The following is a 16159-nucleotide window of genomic DNA, read 5'->3' on the forward strand; positions in this document are numbered from 1 at the left end:
AGGTGCTGTAATAGCTACACACCAACGACTACACCAAAGGAGGAATGTAGCCACATGATAAGCTAATCCAGTGTAATCAATGGCATTGCATCGCCGCAGTAAGGGTTAATACAGTATCATCAGAATGTACTCAATCGACGACACGGCACGTTAGCTTTGCACTGAGCACGAGAGAGGGAGAGAAGAACAGAGGAGGGAAGAACAGAGAAGAGAGAGGGGAGGGAGAGGAGAGTGAAGAGGAAGAGGGAGAGAGATGGGTGAGAAAGAGGGAAAGAGGGGAAGAGTGAGTGCGTGAGAGAGAGGAGAACGAGAGAAAGAGGAGAGCGAGAGAGAGGAGAGCGAGAGAGAGGTAGAGAGAACAGGGTGCATTAACGGTCTGCAGTCTTTTCTCCCCATTTTGTGCAGCTCAGCAAATAATCGTTCTGCCTCTAGCTCTCCTCTCCCCCTCTTTGCGCTCTCCCTCTCTCTTTCCCACTCCACTCTCCCCTCTCTCCCATTGGATAAGCCTGAAACTTGGAGAGAGCGAGAGAAGGAGGGATGGATGGAGAGAGAGAGACGGAGGGAGGGGGCGTGAAACACTGTCATATTCATCTCACTCCTCTCCAATTGAAGAAAGTGTTTTAGTGAAATGGAAGGCAGGAGGATGGGAAGAGTGGGTCCATGCAGGGGGGAGAGAAAGAGAGAGGGGGGCGAGAATAGAGAGAAGAGAGGGACCCATTCGTTATGTAATATCACATTAAAACGTTACCTCTCCCCAATTCAACATTGCCCTACCGGTGTGTCTGTGTGTATGCACGTGTTTCTTCACTATTCCTCACCTTGTCCACTACAGACCGAGCACTAACGATAACACAAGGTTTCTCATGCAGTGCCCCGTATGTCATGCTCCATCTCATCAGTGTCTAGTCACCTGCTGTCACTATAGTAACCTGCACCTCCTAACCTCGCCTCATTTATCTCAGGTTAATTTGCTGTTGTCAACTAGCCTATAGAAATTGGTGAATTGGCCTGTTAATTAGCTGTGGTTTCAGTCACTATTGGGTGAAATGTTTCTCTAACTAGCCTGTAGGTTTAGGTGTATTTACAGTACCAGTCAAAAGTTTGGACACCTACTCATTCAAGGGTTTCTTTATTTTTACTATTTTCTACATTGTAGAATAATAGGGAAGACATCACAACTATGACATAACACATATGGAATGTAGTAATGTATGTAGTAATCCAAAAAGTGCTGAACAAATCAAAATATATTTTATATTTGAGATTCTTCAAAGTAGCCACCATTTGCCTTGATGACAGCTGTGCACACTCTTGGCATTCTCTCAACCAGCTTCATGAGGTAGTCACCTGGAATGCATTTTAATTAACAGGTGTGCCTTGTTAAAAGTTCATTTGTGGAATTTCATTCCTTCTTAATGCATTTGATCCAATCAGTTATGTTGTGTCAAGGTAGGGGTGGTATACAGAAGATAGCCCTATTAGGTAAAAGACCAAGTCCATAGTATGGCAAGAACAGCTCAAATAAGCAAAGAGAAATGACAGTCCATCATTACTTTAAGAAATGAAGGTCAGTCAATCTGGAAGATTTCAAGAACTTTTCAAGTTTCTTCAAGTGCAGTGGCAAAAACCATCAAGCACTATGATGAAACTGGCTATCATGGGGACCGCCACAGGAAGGGAAGACCCAGAGTTACCTCTGCTGCAGAGGATACGTTCATTAGAGTTACCAGCCTCAGAAATTGCAGCCCAAAAAAATGCTTCACAGAGTTCACATCGCAGACAAACCTCAACATCAACTGTTCAGAGGAGACTGCGTGAATCAGGCCTTCATGGTCTAATTGCTGCAAAGAAACCACTACTAAAGTACTCCAATAAGAAGAAAAGACTTGCTGGGACCAAGAAACACAGCAATGGACATTAGACCGGTGGAAATCTGTCCTTTGGTCTGATGAGTCCAAATTTGAGATTTTTGGTTCCAACCGCAAGTCTTTGTGAGACGCAGAGTAGGTGAACGGATGATCTCTGCATGTGTGGTTCCCACCATGAAGCATGGAGGAAGAGATGTGATGGTGTGGGTGAGCTTTGCTGGAGACACTGTCGTGATTTATTTACAATTCAAGGCACACTTAACCAGCACGGCCACCACAGCATTCTGCAACAATACGCCATCCCATCTGGTTTGTGGGAGTATCATTTTTTTTTCAATGGGACAATGGCCCAATGCACCTCGAGGCTGGGCGAAAGGCAGCCTAGTGGTTAGAGCGTTGGGCCAGTAACCGAAATGTTACTGGATTGAATCCCTGAGCTGACAAGGTAAAAATATGTTGTTCTGCCCATGAACATGACAGTTAACCCACTGTTTCCCAGTAGGCCATCATTGTAAATAAGAATTTGTTCTAAACTGAGTTGCCTAGTTAAAGAAAGTTTACATTTAAAAAAAAAAAAATTAAAAGGGACTATTTTACCAAGAAGGAGGGTGATGGAGTGCTGCATCAGAGGACCTGGCCTCCACAATCATCTGACCTCAACCCAATTGAGATTATTTGGGATTAGTTGGACCACAGAGTGAAGGAAAGGCAGCCAACAAGTGCTCAGCATATGTGGGAACTCTTTCAAGACTGTTGGAAAAGGATTCCAGGTGAAGCTGGTTAAGAGTGTGCAAAGCTGTCATCAAGGCAAAGGGTTTTCTTTATTTTTATTTTGAAGAATCTCTAATATTTTGATTTGTTTAACACTTGTTTGGTTACTACATGATTCCATGTGTGTTATTTCATAGTTTTGATGTCTTCACTATTATTATACAATGTAGAAAACAGTCAAAATAAAGAAAAACCCTTGAATGAGTAGGTGTGTCAACTTTTGGACTGGTACTGTATGTATGGGGCACACATTGGCTATGATCTATTTATATTTCAAACATTTGACCCTCATCTGTAGATTTGACCGTCATGTTAAAAAATCAACACCATACTCAACCCTTTTCCACTCAATATTCGACCCCTCTCTATTTCCCTCTCCACAGACTCCTCCCCCCCCCTCCCCTTGTGTTCTCTCTCTTTTCCTCTCCCTCCCCCTTTCCCCTATGCTCAGTTCGGTGTCAGTCTCCTCTTTCAAAGGACGCAAGGGTGGGAACAAGTCGCCCAACAAAGCATGTTACAGTGCAGACATGACTTGTCCGCCAGACAGCGAGAAAATCGTAATAAACTGCGGAGGGGTGCGACACGAGACTTACCGCAGCACCCTCAAAACTTTGCCCGGTACCCGCTTATCTTGGCTTACCGATCCGGACGCGTTTAGCAACTTCGACTATGACCCCAAAATCGACGAGTTCTTCTTCGACCGCCACCCCGGCACATTCACATTCATCCTCAACTACTACCGCACAGGCAAGCTTCACTGTCCCAACGATGTGTGCGGCCCATTGTTCGAGGAGGAGCTCGCCTTCTGGGGCATCGACGAGACGGACGTGGAGGCGTGCTGCTGGATGAACTACCGTCAACACAGGGATGCCGAAGAGGCGCTGGACAGCTTCGAGCAGCCCGAGCCAGAGGAGCCGGAAGACGACCTGGAGCTGACTGCGGACGGAGAGCTCAAGAGGCTGTGCCTGCATGAAGACGGGCGCAAGAGGAGCTGGTGGAGTGTGTGGCAACCCTATTTCTGGAATCTTTTTGAGGATCCATATTCTTCCAAGAATGCCAAGGTGAGTCCTTCTTCCAGCACGATACATGCTGTTGCGATGCTTGTGTTGCGCGCTCTCTCTCTCTCTCTATCTCTCTCTCTCTCTCTCTCACACTCGTTATGTCATTTCCTCTTTTAAAAATGTTGCGGTCCCACAGAAGTCTATTGCAGGTGCACAGGAATGTTAGTGTATTTAGAAGAGGGAGATCCCGCATAGCCTAATGCTTATTTAGGCTATATATTCAATATCCCTGACCTATTTTATAATGGACGTCATGTGTACAGACTGCAGTCAATGAAAGTTAGCTGCTATGTCCAAAGTTAATACGATGAGGGCGGGTGTGTTCATTGTGTTTCTGTCAGAATGACGGTGATGTTCGCTTTGATAGTGAAGGGAAATGAGTTCGAAGAAAAAAAAACTGACTGTCATAAAACATCGGTTAGGGATTTCCAACAAGCAGCCAACTCAGACAAGTGCTGGTGTGCTTAGAAATTGTTACTGGTTGGAAATTGACTGTTGTGGGCCAGAGTGCGTTATTTTCTCTATTTTTGTATAAATGATTATATGTAGCACCACAGTACGCTATAACAGTTGTGTGGGGAGACCCTCTCCCATGTACCTCGTTCCCTCTCACGCAGTCACTTGGTCGGTCCTCCATTCCTATACGCTTCTCACCTCGTCCCTCTACCCTTCTCCATTTTTACGCATTATTTCCCCGTTACCACTGCGTCTCGAGCGTACTGCATTCCCGCCCCCCCCTCCCCACACACACACACACACACGCGCACACACTTTCCCACGCTTGATTAAATTGTCGTTCTTTGTGGACCTCTAGTGCCGACTCCGTCGTTGTCGTCGAGTGCATCACTCAATCTCGATTAGCGCATTGTCTCCTCGCGCACTCTCTCGTCTTCCACACTGTTCACTCCCCTGTTGCGCATCTCTCTCTTTCTCCTTGCCTTTCACTCTCTCCATCCCACTTTCACCCCTCTTTCGTTTTAACAAGCCTTCTCGTGCTGCGTCCCTCCCCAGTCTATAGGCTACCTGCGTTTTGCGCACCCTGGCCGCGATTTTGGCGCATTTTAAGCAGCTAGTTTTGTAAACTACACTAGTGTCCACTTAGCTAACACAAGTAAAGTTAAAACCTAAATAAATGGATCATTAATGAATGGAACCATTGTCATGTTTGTGCCCACCACAGAAATTACTTCATTAACTCACCACTTTTCATTCTAATCTAGACCTAAACCTTTGACCATGCTCTCCTGCTGTTTAACCAACCTACCTGTTTGACCAACCTACCTGTTTAACCAACCTACCTATTTGACCAACCTACCTGTTTGACCAACCTACCTGTTTGACCAACCAACCTGTTTGACCAACCAACCTGTTTGACCAACCAACCTGTTTGACCAACCTACCTGTTTGACCAACCAACCTGTTTGACCAACCAACCTGTTTGACCAACCTACCTGTTTGACCAACCTACCTGTTTGACCAACCTACCTGTTTGACCAACCAACCTGTTTGACCAACCAACCTGTTTGCCCAACCTACCTGTTTAACCAACCTACCTGTTTGACCAACCTACCTGTTTAACCAACCTACCTATTTGACCAACCTACCTGTTTGACCAACCTACCTGTTTGACCAACCAACCTGTTTGACCAACCTACCTGTTTGACCAACCTACCTGTTTAACCAACCTACCTATTTGACCAACCTACCTGTTTGACCAACCTACCTGTTTGACCAACCTACCTGTTTGACCAACCAACCTGTTTGACCAACCTACCTGTTTGACCAACCTACCTGTTTGACCAACCAACCTGTTTGACCAACCTACCTGTTTGACCAACCTACCTGTTTAACCAACCTACCTATTTGACCAACCTACCTATTTGACCAACCTACCTGTTTGACCAACCTACCTGTTTGACCAACCTACCTGTTTGACCAACCTACCTGTTTGACCAACCAACCTGTTTGACCAACCTACCTGTAACCATTGAACTTGTCCTTCTGCCAATCAACGTCTCCGCCTTGTCTACCGCAGTCTCAATCTATACAAGTGAATGGTTATTTTAGGCTTAGTTAGTTTAGGGTTTTTGTTGCCAACCAACATTATGAATGAAAGCTTTCCTTGCCTCTATATGTTGATTGACCAATTGCCTATCTCACTTTGCTTGTGGTGACATACACTAATGGAAAATTGTAAATGTGTACAGTAATTGTGTATTATCAACAGTAAAATACTTTAAAATGTTTTACTGCAGCACACTGTAAATTATGGGCATTGTGGGAAATGTTGTGAGATGGAAAAAATTGCTGTATTTAGAATGGCACTGTAATTCCAATATTTGTTGAGGATATATTTGTTGCACCCGTGAGTGAGAATGCTGTACCAATTTCACTTGTATGTAGTTATAGTGCCCCTTCAACTTAAAGTGTATAAAGGAGTGGCAGGTCTTAAAGTCTTAAACCCTAATGGTTGAGCATTTTGCCATGTCCTGTAGTCACTGACAGTTTGGAAGCCTCTAGAAGTGCAAGTGATATAAAACACAAAATATTCATTAATATACTGTAATGTTTGTAAACACTTTACCTAGCAGCCAAACTGCTTGCACCAATCCCTTGTAATTACAGTAAATGTAATTACGGTAAAATACTGTGAAATACAAACCCTGAAACTCGTTTAATTGTTTTCATTCATTTATTCACTCCGATTACAGTAGCATTACCTTTTTAAAAGTACAAGGCAGTGAATTTTACGGTATTGTACTGTGTCATTACACAGTACTTACTTTGATACTGTGTACTGTAAAATGAAATACAACATTTTACTTGCCGCTGAGCGGCCTGTAAGCTACTGACAAATTTACGGTAAGCCCTTTACAGTGTAGGCCTAGTCAGTGCAGTTGACATGCCAGCTATGAAGGAGACACACAGTAGCCCTATGTCACATGTGGCCCTGTAGGTATGACGCCCCAGCGGTTGGTTATTCCCCTTCCATAAACATTCATCCCTTCAACATGACAAACCATATAGCCCATTTATCTTCAGTATGCTGGCCTTTGCATTGAAGGCTACCCACTTTTTTCCTTCGAGGTGATAGGCTATCTGTGTGTGAAAACAGGGACATCAACAGGCCTGCACCTGTGACAAATGAACAAAGACACATCTGCATGAGTATTCAGGTAGGACCACACATCTGCATGAGTATTCAGGTAGGACCACACATCTGCATGAGTATTCAGGTAGGACCACACATCTGCATGAGTATTCAGGTAGGACCACACATCTGCATGAGTATTCAGGTAGGACCACACATCTGCATGAGTATTCAGGTAGGACCACACATCTGCATGAGTATTCAGGTAGGACCACACATCTGCATGAGTATTCAGGTAGGACCGCACATCTGCATGAGTATTCAGGTAGGACCACACATCTGCGGAGATGAGAGAGCATTCATAACCAGGAACTGTTGGCTGAAATGTGTTGACTGTTGAGGATGTGCAGGCCAGGCCTGTAACGTTACCTGTTACAACGGCTCACTTGTGGACACCTGCACCCAAACACAAATTAACACCTTCACGCAGGTAACACTGAACGCATGTGGTTCCCTTGGCAACAGGATGTATGCTATGCTGTATTCTGGCCCAGGCTACAGTAGGCTATTACAGGTATAGGCTTGACATATGAATATAATTAGTAGAATCAAGGTCGTTCCATAGAGAACACACAGACCTATTTAAGGTGTAAGGTGTCAAGAGAAGGCAACTAAGGGGTTCCGCTCTTGATTAAAAATGGGATAATCAACAATGGTCTGTATAGGGCTGATTGCTTCAGTTTAAGCCTGAGATCTTCGTACATGGAGTGACGTTAGAATATTCACGGTCACACAACAGGCGTAATTTATGCCAGAAGTTGTCCTGCGGGGGCGGCTATAGCTCCTTGTCCTTCTAAACACAAGTCCTTGGTAGAATGGACATTCTAATCTATCCAATGGGGTGGGTTTTTCGAGTTGTGTATCTATTCTACAAAGTCTAACTATATGAGATGAACTTACCTGATGTTCTCTTCCTGGTGTGGTGGCCCTCTACCTGACCTCCAATGATGCTGTTTTCATGGGAACACAATACTGCAGGCTTTTGTTTCCCGGAAGTTCGTTTTAGAGGGCGCAACGGGCTTAGAATCAGAGTTTGCGTCCTAAAAGGCATCCTATTCCCTATAAGAGTGCACTTCTTTTGGCCAGAGTCCTATTGACCCTGGACAAAAGTAGTGCACTATCGGGAATAGGGTGCCATTTGGGACGTAAACAGCGTGGCAGCTCCAGGTATAGAAGTTGCCCCCAGAAGCAGATCTGGGATCAGTTTACTATCCTCCAATCCTAACCTTACCCAATAGGAGGAGGGAATGCAGATATAACCTTAGATCAGTGTCTAGGGCCAATGTCACCCTACCCCAGAGATAAATTACAGCTAGGTCTCTTCCCAGGCTTACTCAGCAGGTAGAGTTGCCAAGATAACCCTCCTGGTTTGGGCATTTATCCCCTCCGACTATAAAGTGAAGTTATTTCAGCGGATTTTTCGAATGCTTGAGTGAAATGAATAAATGTAATCGATGTAAGTAGCCCTGATGTCAAATTACTTTTATAATCATTTAAAATTAGCTGTTTTTTTGTCATGGCAGACAGCAGAGGGTAAACACTGGATCGACCTATTGCTGATCAGTGCCCCTCTACTCTATCATCTAAAAAAAACTATTGGGGGGCTACTCATAGAAGTATGTACATTTTATTGGGGCTAGTACTACTACTTTCACAGATGAGGGAGTTTACAGTGTGATGTGCATGGAGAAGATCCCTGGTAAGCTGAAATAACCACCCCATGATTGAGCATCCTGTAGGCTACAATGCTATAGCCCTACTGTGGGCTGATCCAAAACATGCTGATGCTTCTGAATTGACTTTTGCTTCGCACCGCAGGGTTGATTAGTAACATAGTGTAAAACAAGGGTAAGGTCTATAGCTTAAAACCAGTGGTGTAAAGTAACTTAAGTAAAGAAAACTTTGAAGAATTTGTACTTTACTTTACTATATATATTTTTGGACAACTTTTACTCCATTACATTCCTAAAGAGAAAATATATATTTTTACTCCCATACATTTTCCCTGACATACAAAAGTACTTGTTACATTTCGAATGCTCAGGCAGATCAGCAATATGGTCAAATTCACGCACCTTATCAATATAATGCATTGTCACCCCTGCTGCCATTGATGATCTGGTGGACTAAACACAAATACTGCATTTTTAAATTATGTCTGAGGCTTGGAGTGTGCCCCTGGCTGTCCATACTTGTACTTTTGTCATACTCTTTTACTCAGGTATGACAATCGAGTACTTTTTTCACCACTGTACCTAAGTACATTTTAAAATCAAATACTTTTAGACTTTTACTCAAGTAATATTTTACTGGATTACTTTTGCATTTACTTGAGTCATTTTCTATTAAGGGCATCTTTTTACTTTTACTCAAGTAGGACAATCTAGTACTTTTTCCACCACAGTTTATAACACAACAGAAGTAAACCAATCACAGATGACTTTGTGTTGTTTGGGATGGTGACATTTTGAACTTCATATTACAAGACATTGTGAAGAGAATAAAGAGGGTTAGCCCAAGTGGGACGTGACTTTACACCACCACACACTTTGGAGGGAAGCGGAAGCACACCATCACCTGTGCCAATATGATTAATCCACCCCGGTAGTGGCTGTACTAGATGTAACTATAGCAGGGTCGCTACCACAATAAACCTCTTTCTCTCCTCTCTCTTGCTCCCCCTCCTCGTGCTTAATTGTCTCTAAAAATCCATATCCATTTACGGAGACAAAGCTGTGCCGTGACCCAGATTATTGTGTGTTAAAAGAGTATTTTCTGTCGACTGGGCACATCAAGACAGCGTATTGCCCGGGCTGCGCCTGTATGACTGGTCTCTGGTTTGGCCTGGTTGTTGAGACTGCATGCAGGGGAAAAAGCATTCGAATCCGTTCATAGCCCTAAATATCTCAGATAAACCACCCCCTCTGTCCTCCTACTGTCATTCAGTGACTGGATGTTGTAGATGCTTGTGCTGCTGTCTCTTTCAGGCTTCCTTTGTAACAGAGATGTTAACAGAGCCGGGAATTAATGACTGAAGAATGAAAGCATGGTGAATCCTTGGTTTCAAGTGGAGTGAAATCTATCTGAAAGGCGTGGTTTGCGGGTTTATAAATTAGTGAGTGCAAAAGTGACCTTGCCTGCATATTCCTAAAGGTTTGGAGTATAGTAAGATACCAGGGACCTCATTTATCAAAAGTGCACAAAACTACTCTAAACCTTTCGCGCGCCAGTATTCCCGCTTTTTACTTGATGGGAAAGTGTGCATACTGTATCTCCACGCTAATCTCAGGCCATGCGTATGCACACCTAGTGGCTGATCAACTGTATTGCAAGCAAAACACATTTTTTTTGGGAGGGGGGGGGGGGGGGGGGGGGGGGGGGTCGAGGTGTTTGATGCAGGGGAATTATAATAATGGTAGGCTCATACAAGCATTCAAACCTAGGCCTAATGATAAAACAGATGCATTTCCTGTTACTAAGATCATATAGCAGCAAGTCGCCTAATATGTTTATTTGACTTGTATTATATAGGCCTGAATCATAATTATATTGCAGGGCATGTCTCTCTCTTTCTGACATGACTGGTTTATACCCGCTACACAACAAATATTCATCTTCTATTTAGTCATCGTTATTAGTAAGTAGACCGTGGGCCTATGTCAGTTTTAGTAGGCTACAGTAGTGTTGTGCTATAGGAGCGCAACATAATAAATAACCTGTTTCAGACCCTATAACATGTATTGATCATGTATTGATAAATAAAATATTGCACAACAATTCGTATTTTGTGTGGGCTGTAGGCAGCATTTACTTTTAAATTGTTCAATAGACAATCAGTCTTGCAGAATGCGCAGCCAGTGTTCGGCACTTGCTATAGGCGACATTTTTTTACTTAAAAAAAAAAAAGTATTTGCAAAATATTAAAACATTCTGCCCACACCTCTACAAAATGTTTTATCAAAATTGCCATTGCGCTGTAGAAACTATCATAGCCCAGTTCCAACATATCCTAATCCCGCAGCAAATGAGGGAGTTTTTGTTACCATAAAAGGTGAATGAGGGGTAAATGTGATAATTCTGTTTTTTATTTAAAATACATTTGTAAAAAAAATCTTTCCGAATGCACACGGTGTGTTTGATAAATCCCACTAATTTGTTGCACATGCAAATTGGTTGATAAATGAGGCCCCTGACTTTTTTGCAACATAATACATGTTGTGGTCCTATATGGCTCAATTGGTTAAAAGCAACGCTCGGATTGGGTTTTCAAATCCCGGCGCCACCCATGCGTAAAATGTGTGCACACTTGACTGTAAATCGCTTTGGATAATAACGTCTGTATTATATTATTATATGTTCTGAAAATGAAAGAAATAAAGGAAAACGGTGTGGAATGGAGAGGAAAAAGGGGCTGTAGCACAGCATTGATTAGGCTACAAAATTGACTACAGAGTCCCCGATTGGGTTTGATAGTGAGAAACAGCATATCGGTTGGGGGTGTCTTATTCTTTGCACGGCGGGTGAATGTCGTCATCGCTCTGCGGCGCCGACAGTGTATCCCTCAACTCTTTATCATATACAACACACGACTTGTTTTATTATCACGGATGCAGGGCTGTGCGCTGGGTGGCTTATTTTCACCTTCTAGCCCACCGGAGCCCTCTCCCCCCACTCTCCTACTCTCTCTCTCTCTCGTTGTGCTATAGCGTAGCACTGCGGTGCTGATAGTAGCTGACTTCGCGCCGATTTCTGCTGCAGCGCAGCACACGAAGCAGCGGTCTAAAAGGAGAGAAAAGGGAGAGGGGGAGGCGGAGAGATCGGGGGCTGTTTGTGCTAGCCCTTTTAAGACTTCGATCGAGAGTAAAAGCACTACAACTATTGTATGGGGTCGCTTTTCCCCTCTTTCGCGTATTTGTGTTTTGCTTAGCCTTGCAATCTTGGATGTGCGCATCCGCTTATTGATTAATCCATATGTCTCCGTGGCTGTCTCCACCAAATGGTGTTATTTGCAAAGCGAAGCCCCCACTTTACGCAGCGAGTTGAGCTGGCTTCCCCCCCCCCCCCCCCCCCCCCCCCCCCCCCCCCCCCCCCCCCCCCCCCCCCCCCCCCCACACACACACACAGACACAGAGAGAGGGGAGGGGGGTAGTGCGGGTAGACGATAGCCGAGTACCCGCTGTTAGTGGCGATACCTGTCAAGCTCTAGAATGGCTGACTAGTCTCCCCTTTCACATCATGCCCGTAGAGGTTACCTCCTTTCGTGTACTACGCTTGCGCTGTTTAGTCAGTTTGAAGTATTCTGTCATATTTGTGTGTGTGCGCGCGCGCGCAGACTGACGGGCGTTCAATATCACACCTCTAGAGAGAAATTAACCCTCGTCCACCTTGTAAACTTCCCGAACGACCCTGGTCCAGTTTCACTCTTGTTACAATTACGACGCACACACACTGTGCTTTTGAGAATGTGCTGCTACAGAGGTTACCCCAGATATCAGAGGGAGCGCTTGATATTTGATGACATGTCAGGAAAAAAATCTGTTTAACCTCTGTGTGATCCAGCTCTGTTCATGTCACGCGCATCCTCACGCCTCTTGGCTGAAGACACGGTCGGTAGGTCATAGCTATGTTCCCCTCCCAGATATACCTGCGCTCGTGAGGAAAAATAAATAACATAACAAAAAAAATAAGTAAATTACTCTCTTTAGTACTAGGCCTAACGTACAGCGGAGCTGCGTATAGACCTGCTTGCTTGGTGTCACACTTTTGCCCCCAGCCCCAGTTAACACACCTGACTCCAATAATCAACAAATCACGATTTCCAGTTTCTAATGCAATTAGTTTAATCAGCTGTGTTTGCGAAGGATGGAGAAAAAGTTTGGCACAACACTGACCCCTGCGGCCTGGCTTTTTCATCCCTGCTCTAGTACCGGACAGCTCCACCCACACCTTCTGTATTTCAGCACTGGACAGCGATAGTCTGTTGGCCTATTTCAGCACTAGACAGCGCCTAGACCTCTCCCTTTTATTACTTTACTCGCCTTTCTACTTGTATGAACTAAAGTGTCTGACTACATAAAGGCTGCTCTTGCAATCTATTATGTTACAGCAATGCGACCAGACAAGTTGGTGTCACTTATAGCCTAGGTCTACTCATTGTGTCGATTGTCGAGGACGCGTTTAGGTCACTGAGATATCATTCAGTTCACGCTGCCGGTCTCGAACACTTGTTCGAACTTCTCTGACTGACTCAACTCTCCCAGGTCTCATTGTCTCCGTAAGACACGTCACCGAGGATCAGGGGAACATCTCAGCAAAGTTTATTCTCGAAACATATTGATCACTTTGTGTTATCCAACTCCAGTCCTCGAGTATCCCCAACAAACTATTAGCCTAAAATAAACAGTATGGTCTACTATACGTTTAGGGGCATCCGTTTTCCTAATGTTAATGGGCACACCCCCGGAAACTGCATAGCTTGCGAAATCTGTATTTTTCTTTCTATCCATAGTGTAAAAAAATGGCTAGCCTACTGCATGGCACATGCACAATACTATTCACCCAGGAATCAACTCATTGGTGACGTGGCCGTAGAGATCAAGAGCAAACACGTATTTGATGACTTTGATGTGACGTGTTCCACTTTTTTTTTAAATGGGGCTAAATCATTCTTGTCTCGGTGTGTCGGTTGTCTCTTTCTCTCCCCAGGTGTTTGTAAACAATCTGTGAATAGGGGACCCGGGTGCCGAAAATAAACCGGCGTGTGTGAACTAGATTCCTTTGTACTGTATACGTCAAATGTGTGTCGTGCGCACTCCGACAGACTTACTCGCGCGCATGCTCGTGCCGGAAGGGATCTCACCTTTCTCCCGTCGGCAGTTTTATTTACCACCAGTCCTCTGTGGAGGCATTGGCCACTGGGAAACCTTTCATTCCCAGGCCGTATTGGTCTGTCTGTGGCCGATTTAAATGCTGCTTCTGCTGCGGATTGCCATTTCTGTGTTGTTCTTTAGTAAATGTAATGGGAAACGCATGTGACAGAGTCGCCTATTTGGAGGCTTGTTGACATTGCGTCAAAAACACGATCTCAAATTTCCTTGGGCATACAAATGTTGCACTCCACTCCTTTTACACCACCTTGCCGTTTTTCTGCTAAGGTTTCTGTTTGGCTGGATCCTATTTGTGATTCTGTCCCTCTACCGCCCCCCCTCCTCTTCTACCTCTAAATATAGATAGAAAAAGGGGAGATGGGCTGCATCTTTCCTCCTCTTTCCCATACTGACACGCACACCCCTCTTCCCCATACTGACACGCACACCTCCCCCGGTGGTTTTCGCTGGACGTTACTGCACCTCCGTTGCACATTCCCATGCAGCAGAGTGCTTTGCAGAAGCAACCCGCCACCGTGTGCATCAAAACCGCCCGTGGTTCTCTCCCCTTTCTCTTTTATTTTACCGATGTGCATGCTGCCCGGCCTCAGCGGCCGGTTACTTGGCTTCCCTTACACAGCGCTGGCTGGTTTGCAGCGTGTACCCCAGCCACATTGTTTTCGCCCTTGTCGTCGTCGATTGTACCTGCTCGGAGTGTTTCGTGTGAATTGCATCCACTGCGGTGGCAGTGGGGCCCCTCCGCGGGGAGAGATGCGACAAACGTCGGGGGAACTGAAAGCTTTCAGCGCCGGTGTTCTCACATAGGGCCCAATCAAGGGGGCTTTTGAAAAAAAAAAATCGTTATTTTAGGGAACACTAACTAATTTAACAGTTTTTTTTTTACATGCATGGTAGGTAATCTACCTACTGGTCACTTTATGTGTAACCAGTTTTTGAAGTAATCTAATAAAACAATTTTAAAAAGTAATTTATTTACAGGCAAAATGCAGACCATTGACTGTATGTAGGTTTATGTTTGAGGTAGGAATCATGTGTTTCCCATAACAATATTCTGTTGTATAGAGAACAGGCTATGGTGCTGCACCACAAAACTTACATTTTTTCTCCTCCAGAATTGAGTAGCGGCAGAGACCACTTCCTATAGCCTTTCTGTCACACACACACACACACACACACACACACACACACACTTTCTCTCTGTGTCAATCCTTGCATCATCTAAATTTGTACCTCCCCTTATGTACATCCTGTTCCTCAGTGTCCTTTCAGTTCATAGAGGACTGTCCCCATTCAAATACTTTGAACATGCCTACTTCCGTCCTTCTTTCAGTTAGTCAGGGACTGGCCCTGTTCAAATATTTACAATTTGTATCCTTCCATCCATCCTTCCTTCAGTAAGTCAGTATCTGGCCCCGTTCAAAAACTCTAAACATGCATCCTTTCTTCCTTCGTTCAGTTAGTCAGGGACTGGCTCCATTCTTAAACTTTAAACATGCACCCTTCTGTCATCGAATCATGCACACCAGTAATAACCTCGAGAAACAGCTGAAAGGAAGGAGGCAGTCTGAAAGTATTGGAACCGTGCCCTGGAGTCAATGCCATGATAGCCGCGCTAGCCCACTGAGCTAAAGACTTGGCGTTTGCCTCTGGGAGCGAACACAAGTCTCCAAGTCCCAGGCAAGGTGACTTGTAGTCACTAGAGTTTAGTTTGGCAAAATACCACCTCTCCCTTCACCTGATAGGGGACAGACAGAGGAGAGCAGAGAGCCACGGGGTGCTGCAGTGCAGATGGATCTTCCCACTGAGCACACACTGGATGAATCAACGTTGTTTCAACGTCATTTGTCAATTCATTGTGACGTGGAATTAACGTGAAACATACATTGGATTTGAAAAAAGTCATCAACCAGTACTGTTTTCATCTCATTTCAACCGGTGCTGTTTTCATCTCATTTCAACCAGTGTTGTAATCATTGAAATGAAGGTCAACTTCAACTTAAACACATTGACTTAACTTGACTAACAGGTTGTTACATCAATCTAATATCAACATAATTAGAACTGTATACGTTGAAATTGCGTTGAAAATTCCACGTGGAAATATATTCAATATATTGGGGTGGTTGAAATAATGTTGAATTTCATATTTGATAAGACATATGTTACTTGACCTTGTTTCAATGTTGATAGTAAAATGCTATGTTTGAATCAACGTCATTGTTTCAATATTATGCCATCAGCCAAAATAGAGGTGTATTGAAATAAAGATGTGAAGCCGCAGTCCAACGATTCCTGCCCGAACAGTGACTCCTACTGGAGCATGAGGGGTAAATGCATTTCAGTGAGAACAAGTATACCATCTGAATGCCTACCTCTATGAACCCTACTTAGCTTTGGCAACAAGCTGCGTTTGATTCAGCT

The 16159-nt window shown here is 44.3% G+C and overlaps 1 protein-coding gene across 4 annotated transcripts in view; it reads left to right on the forward strand.

The window, feature by feature from the left end:
• The first annotated feature begins 3082 nt into the window (after window positions 1–3082).
• kcnc3a (potassium voltage-gated channel, Shaw-related subfamily, member 3a) overlaps window positions 3083–16159 on the forward strand; it is a 104936-nt gene continuing 91859 nt past the window's right edge. For all 4 annotated transcript variants that reach the window (XM_021624413.2, XM_021624410.2, XM_036938012.1 and 1 more), the window contains exon 1: window positions 3083–3700. In XM_021624413.2, the coding sequence (XP_021480088.1) occupies window positions 3083–3700 (618 nt within the window). The remainder of the gene's footprint in view (window positions 3701–16159) is intronic.

This window comes from Oncorhynchus mykiss, chromosome 12 (assembly GCF_013265735.2).
Source record: "Oncorhynchus mykiss isolate Arlee chromosome 12, USDA_OmykA_1.1, whole genome shotgun sequence".
NCBI classification, from domain to species: Eukaryota; Metazoa; Chordata; class Actinopteri; order Salmoniformes; family Salmonidae; genus Oncorhynchus; species Oncorhynchus mykiss.